The 7,301-nt window shown below is 53.1% G+C and overlaps 1 protein-coding gene across 1 annotated transcript; it reads right to left on the reverse strand.

Moving 5' to 3' along the window:
- Positions 1-1,081: 1,081 nt before the first annotated feature.
- ITPRIPL2 (ITPRIP like 2) lies at positions 1,082-4,747 on the reverse strand. Its single transcript, XM_019468717.2, has one exon. The coding sequence runs from the start codon at positions 3,850-3,852 to the stop codon at positions 2,254-2,256; it is 1,599 nt and encodes a 532-aa protein (XP_019324262.1). The 5' UTR covers positions 3,853-4,747; the 3' UTR covers positions 1,082-2,253.
- Between the last annotated feature and the right edge of the window lie 2,554 nt (positions 4,748-7,301).

Here is a 7,301-nt window from a genome sequence, read left to right on the forward strand (position 1 = left end):
ATCTTGAGGATGGATGAGGCTTTGGGTAATTAACCTGAAGAAAAAAAATAACAAAAACACTACAAGAACAGAATGTTACCAGATTTACACTTCAAAAGACTAGTATGATTTAAAAAATAAAAATAAAAAAAGGAACCTATTGACTCAGCTAGAAACATCTGAAAAATTCAGTTTTTAAAGCTTTATAATCCCTCCAATAGCCTTGCTGTTCCCCACTTCAGTAGACTTAATGACTACGGGGGGAATTGGGGCTGATATGGAAACATTATAAATATATATATATTTATAAAGATCTACGTACTCTTGGCATCTATTTTAAAAAGTAAGTTTAAGAAACACTGTGCAGTTTATATCTTCGCAGGAAGTTGGTAGACGGATTCCTTTACTAAATGCAGTACCTTATGACCTAACACCGACCTCCAAAGCTGGGAATGACCTTTGTGTCATCAAGAGGAACTGTCCCCAGAACAACCTCAAAGAGAAGGCGCAACATTTGCAACTATTTCTCTTACAGTCCAAAGTGACAAAGGACAGAAGTCGTCTCCTCAGCTCCCACGAGGATACCCTGCCAACCATTTATTCACAATGACTTCCTGCAGTGGCCAAGTAGGTCCCCTCAAGCAAGTTTAAAGAATTCCCTCAAAACAACTCAGAAGTTGAACAATGGCCCCATTTAGATGGCTCCTTCTGTCTTCCAAGTTTTACCTTTAAGAATCTAAGGAAGTACATGTCTTTGTAAAAAAAAATAATAATAAATAAAAGTCCCCAAGTCTAGCACTGGGTGGGACTGGTTACATTTTCTATTTGGCAAGCAAGCGGATGGTGGACTTATTGACACCTCAGCCGAGTTGGGGACATTTATGTCCAAAGAGAAACAACAGCAGACTCCTGACAAGGACTCCCCTCACCTCCCCCTCACTTACTCTCCTCGGCTGATCAGTCAGGGAGCCCAGAACCCAGGATACTGAATTCTTTGCGAAAGGCCCTGCAAGACCTGGGCTGAATCAACTACTCCTCAAGTTGGCCTTAGGACCACTTACTTAAAGGCTGCGGGGCGGCGGGGGGGGGGGGGGGGGGGGGGCGATGGGAGAGGAACTTTTAACCATCGCCGAGCACTGAGAGAGCTGACCACATCCTAGGCACTACAGCCCGCATTGCCTCTTCGTCATCTCATGACACTCGGAAAGAAATCACCGGGCAGAGGGTTGTGTTAAAAAGGCTGAAAACAAACCAACCAACCAACATGTTTCTGTCTCTAGCCAGCAGCAAGCTATGGTGAGTCATCTTCATAGACGAAGATCGAACTACATCTTCCTCAAAACCCAACACGTTTCTACGTCCTCACCAGCGTCGTGCTAAACATGGATTCTTTGCTACTCTGCACTGTGCCTGGCTGGTGGTAGGCTCTCCATGAATGGGTGCTGACTGGTACTCACCCCATTGTATGCCTGCAGGGATGTTAAGCAAGCCTGCTTTTTAAGACTGCACATTTCTTAATGACCAATGGAACTAGTCTCCCTTTCAGATGCAACAACTTGGCACTGGCCATTAGCACAAAATGAAAGGTCTGATCAAAATACAGTGCTGTTTGCTCTGGGAGTTTCTCTAACCAACTCTAGACGACCTCTCTCTCAACATATGTGACTTCATTCTTTGCAATCCTGTCGGACACCCGTGATTGCACCATTTAAAAAATACATGAATATTAATTTGAACGGTGGAACCTGTGTTCCTCAGAACATTAGCCCCTAGAATAGAACTTTAATTCCAGTTGTAAAGATTCCGATTTTTAGGAAGACCATCAGGAACCCAGGACCTAGCAAGTAGTTATATCAAAAAAACATTAGCTTCTTTAAATCTGGGGGCCAGAGATCTGTGTCTCAAAAACCGACAGCGGAAACTTTCTCTGCAGCTATTTCTTGCTTCCTTTACTAGACTTCCCTAAAAGCTGGATCCTTCTACAGAATCATTTCACACAAATCAACATTTGGACCAACTCTTAGCTGCTGGGGTTGGATGTCTTTCTGTGGCTTGCTCCGGACACGCTGGTGGGTGTGAAAAAGATGCCGTAACTATACTGGCTTTGGAGCCAGGGGTGACATAATAAGTCACCAGATGTCACCTTCCGAATTTTCCAACACCTGTGGCAGCTCATTTCCTTGCGATAAACTGGCTTCTTGCCATCCCCACCCCCCGCGGGGGGGGGGGGGGTGGCTTTAGGAGCTTTTGGCCAGGTGGAGGCGCTGTCAAGGTTTATGGTTCATCTTCAGGGAAGCCCTGGGTGCGCTGACTCCGGGGTGGGGGGCACCTGGCAAGGTAGCGAGGACCCCCATAGACCCGGAGAAGCTGGGGCAGCCTTCGCCACGTGGACAGCAACCTCGCAGCCGCGAGTTCCCGGGCATGTCTGTCGAACGCGGCCAGGAGGTCAACCGGGGCAGCTTCACGCAGAACCTTGGGCAGTGGGCCCACCTCGGCAGCGGCCCCACCAGGGCCCAGGACGCAGTGGAAGAGCGTATGGCGTCGCAGCAGGCAGTCTCTAAGGAACTGCACTAATTCTTCCAACCGCTCACCCAGGTGTGCCTCGTCCCAGCCTTGAACCGGAGCCCCCTCACGCAGCAGCACCGCCAGCAGCACTGTCTTGAGCATGTACGAGGACAGAATGCGTCCCCACTGGGTGGCGGCCGCCGGGTCCAGCCCGCGGGCGCCCAGGTCTCGCAGAGCTTTAAGCAGCTGCAGGCACTTGAGGTAGCAGGCACCTGGAGGGGCCCGTTCCTGCAGCCAGCTCAGCAGCTTCTGCTCCTGACGCGCTGTATTCACACCCCACAGTGCATCAGTGCGCAGGCCTCCCGGGAGCTCCGACAGGGGCCCGACAGGTGAGGGTGGCGGCGGTGGTGCCACGAGGAAAACGCCATCGCCCAAATGCACAGCGGGGATGAGACGCACTGCCATGGAAAGGCGGCAGCAGCCGTAATCCGTGCGGCACGGCAGGATGTGCAGGGTAGGAGGCTGCTCCAGGCCGCCGGGGGTCAGGCTGACCCGACAACGCCCCTCCAGGCTGTAGCGCACGGTGGCCAGGGAACGCTGCAGGTGCGACTGGAACCAGCGAAGCACCATAGTGGCGGAGAGGTGACGCCGCCCGAGCACGTCCACGCAGAAGCCGTCGGCAAAGGGTTTGCAGTCCCGGAGCCAGTGGCCCCCGGAGGCCCCCGGCGGCGCCTTGAGCGCGCACACGAAACAGCCGTGGAAGGCTGGGGCCAGCGCGGGCTCGGCGCCCAGGCTCCGAGGCTCCAGCGCCACCAGCGGCGGGAGGCGCAGTGGCACCAGCACGTCGAAGCCGTCGGGCCGCCGGATTTTATGCTGCTCGTAGGCGCTGCCCACCTGGATGAAGTCTCCGCGGAAGGCCAACGCCAGCGCCCCGCCGGGGATGGGTCCCGGGGACCCCCGGGCGCGGCCAGCCCGCACCAGCTCGCCCACGATCCGGCTCACGTGCGCCTTGCTGTGGCCCAGCACGTGCGGAGAGAGGCGCACCTCGTGCTCGTAGTAACTCTCCAGCAAGATGCCAAGGCTCGGCTCTCGGAAGTGTTTAGGAGAGAAGGTGGAGTGTCTCCCCAGGCGGGGAGACCCTGGCAGGAAGCGCTGCCGGACGGCGTGGCGACAGCGCAGGAGGATGTAGCCAAGGAGGAGCAGGACGGCCACCTTGAGCAGCGGGAAGCCGCTGTCCGCACCGTCGGGGGGCTCAGCCCGGTCGTCCCCGCTTCCCCGGAGGACATGGTAGAGGCACACAAGGGCAGTGCACAGGCCGGTCACCAGGGGCCAAAAGACGCGCAGATTGAGGGTGTAGTGCACCGACATACCGGGCGCCCGGGACAGCGGCGGCCCTGCAGCCCAGGGCGCGAGCCCCGGCGGCGCCCCCGGCCCAGCATGCGGGCAGCGCCCCGGCAGCCCCGCGGTCCCGGTCTCCTTCGCCTCCGCGGCGGCTCCCCCCTCGCAGGGTCCGGGTAAGGCGCCCTCCAGCTCGGCCTCCTCTCCCAGCTCAAGTTTTCCTTCCAGCTGCGGCCCGCCCTGCGCTCCCGGGCCCCGGGCCGCGCCCTGCGCGGGCTGCGAGCTCCGTCCCGCCCGGCGGCCCTCCCCGCCCCGCCCGGCGCGCCGCCCGCGGCCAGCTTCCGACCCGGCCCGGCTTGCCTCCTACCCTGGGCGGCACTCCCGGGCTCCCCCTCCGCGCTCGTGTCTGCTCTCCTCCGCTCTTGTTCCCGTTACTCGGCCCCAGGAGTTTCCTCTTCCGAGGGGAGGCGAATCCGCGCCAGCTAGCGGGGAGGAAATGCCGAAGTCTGGAGCCGAGCGCAGAGCGGGCGGGCGGCGCGGCCCCCTCCCCGGCCTCCGCCTTAGAGCGACGCGGGGCGGCGGGAGGGACTTCAGGAGGCGCTCGTAACTGGCTTCCCGCGGGCCACCCCCGTTCCCCTCCCCGAAGGCAGAACTGGGAAGGCCCTGATTCCGGGGCGGTGGCCTTGTCCTGGGAGCTTCTGGAGTTGTGCTCACATAAAGTTACACTGGGAAGTTGAAAAGGAGGAGAAAAGGACTCACACCCAGGGTGTGCCTCCCCACCCCCCAGCCAAGCAAGTCGTGGCGCTGGTGGCGTGGCAGGCTTGGGCACGGAAGCGGCCGCTGCCTCTGTGCTGCAGTCCCTTATTCAACCAATATTTACTGAGTACCTACTACGTGCCAGGCAGTAGGCCAGGAGCTGGGGCAATAGCAATCGACAAGGTCCCTGCCCTCCGTAAAGCCTACATACAGCCTTTCTTAAAAAAGGAAACCAAAAGAGAAAGGATTCCATAGCAGAAAATGCTCTGAAGGAAATAACACTGCGCGACGGAGTGAGAAGGGCGGGGGCGGGGGGTTGCCCTCTAGAAGATGGAAGCTCTCGCGGTCGGCTGACATTTGGTCTGAGATCTGAACGAGGAGGAGCCAGCCTTGGGAATCACAATAGCAGCTTTTACAGAAGACTTACTGTGGGCCGGTATTGGGCTAATCCTTTTACACACGCTCCCGCCTCCTGTCAATGCTATGAAACGTCCGCTATGATTTTCCCCATTGTTCAGAGGAGGAAATTGAGACACAGGCAGGTTCAGCCCCTTGCCCAGGGTCACACAGCTTTAGCAGAGCTGTGCCTTGAACACCAGCATCCGGCTCCAGAGAAGCCAGGGGGCAAGACTCCAGGAGGTTGACCAAGAAGCCCCTTCTCCACCTACTTACTGGGAGTTGTCTGTGTTGTCGGGACATACACTGGGGCCTCGGTCCCTGAGAAGCTCTGTTTTGTTTCATAACGGGGAGCACTCTCTGAAATAATCGGGATTTCTTTAGCTAACCTGGATTTATTTAAATCATTATCTTTATTTACTTATGTCAGTTGCACCTTCCCTGCTCCCAACACCATTTAAAGAGAGCAAAGGTGAAATGCTTTAAAAATGTCAGAACTCAGCTGCCATCTGGGACTCAGCACAAAGAGGATGGCTCCTGAGTTAAGCACCAAGATGCTTCTCAGGAAATCCTGGATTGAGCCTCTTAGAGCTGAGGAGACCTGCTTTCAGATCCCATCTCTACTACTCTTAGCCACTGGACCATCATCTATTAGTCTGGGTTCTTTGGGCTGCGAGTGACAGAAACATAGCTAAAAAATAACTTCTTGTGTGTTTATAGCAGCACTATCCACAATAGCCAAAGCATGGAAAGAGACCAAATGTCCATCGATGGATGAATGGATAAAGAAGATGTGGTATATATATACAATGGAGTATTACTCAGCAATCAAAAAAAGAATGAAATCTTGCCATTTGCAACTACGTGGATGGAACTGGAGGGTATTATGCTAAACGAAATTAGTCAGTCAAAGACAAATATATGATTTTAGTCATATGAGGACTTTGAGAAACAAAACAGATGAACATAAGGGAAGGGAAACAAAAGTAATATAAAAACAGGGAGGGGGACAAAACAGAAGAGACTCTTAAATATGGAGAACAAACAGAGGGTTACTGGAGGGGTTGTGGGAGGGGATGGGCTAAATGGGTAAGGGGCACTAAGGAATCTACTGAAATCGTTGTTGCACTATATGCTAACTAACTTGGATGTAAAGTAAAAAAATAAAATTTAAAAAAATAACTTATTGTGTCATGTTAAGTGAGATACCCAGGAGATCCTGCTTCAGTACAGTTCGATCCAGACACTCTCCATCCTATTCTTGACTCTGCTTTTTTCTAAGCTGGGGCCCTCTCTGCCAGGCCTCCTCCATCTCCTGCAGTGGCTCTCCCCTCACGTTCTCTTCACATTAAACTCGTCATAGAGGAAGAGAGAACTGTGCTTGCCTGGAAATTGTAGCAAAGGCCATGCCTAGAGATAGACTTGAGATGTATGCTAAAAGTGGCCATGTTAGGAGTGCCTGGCTGGCTCAGTTGGTAGACCATGCGATTCTTGATCTTGGAATCCCGAGGTCAAGCCCCACATTGAGGGTTGAATTTATTTAAAAAAAAAAAAAAAAAAAAAAATATATATATATATATATATATATATATATATATATATATGTATGTATGTATGGAACGCCTGGGTGGCTCAGTCGATTAAGTGTCTGGCTTCGGATCAGGTCATGATCTCATGGTTCAGTTCAGGCCCCCGCATTGGGCTCTGTGCTGACAGCTGGGAGCCTGGTGCCTGCTTTGGATTCCATGTCTCCTTCTCTCTCTATGCCCCTCCCCAACTCGTGTGCTCTCTCTCTCTCTCAAAAATAAATTTAAAAAACATTTAAAATTTTATTTATTTTTATTCTTATTTAAAAAGAATTTTTAATGCTTATGAAGAGAGCACAAACGCACACATGCAGAGGAGAGGCAGAGAGAGGGGGACAGAGTTTTCAAAGCTGGTTCCACACTGACAGCAGAGAGCCGGATATGGGCCTCAAACTCAGGAACCGTGAGATCATGACCTGAGCTGAAGTCTGATGCTTAACCAAATGAGCCACCCAGGTGCCTATTTATTTTTAAATGTTTATTTCTTTATTTTGAGAGAGAGAGAGAGAGTGAGCAGGGGAGGGGCAGAGAGAGAGGGAGACAGAGAATCCCAAGCGGACTCCACACCATCAGCTCAGAGCCAGATGCAGGGCTCGAACTCCCAAACCGTGAGATCATGACCTGAGCTGAAACAAGAGTCGGACGCTTAACCGACTGAGCCACCCAGACACCTCCCCAAAAACAATTTTAAAAAAATAAATAAAAGTGACTAAGTTAGAGAATGCGCTGATACACCTGGTC

Source organism: Panthera pardus, unplaced genomic scaffold (genome assembly GCF_024362965.1).
Source record: "Panthera pardus isolate Hobbes unplaced genomic scaffold, ASM2436296v1 HiC_scaffold_5, whole genome shotgun sequence".
Lineage (NCBI taxonomy): Eukaryota > Metazoa > Chordata > Mammalia > Carnivora > Felidae > Panthera > Panthera pardus.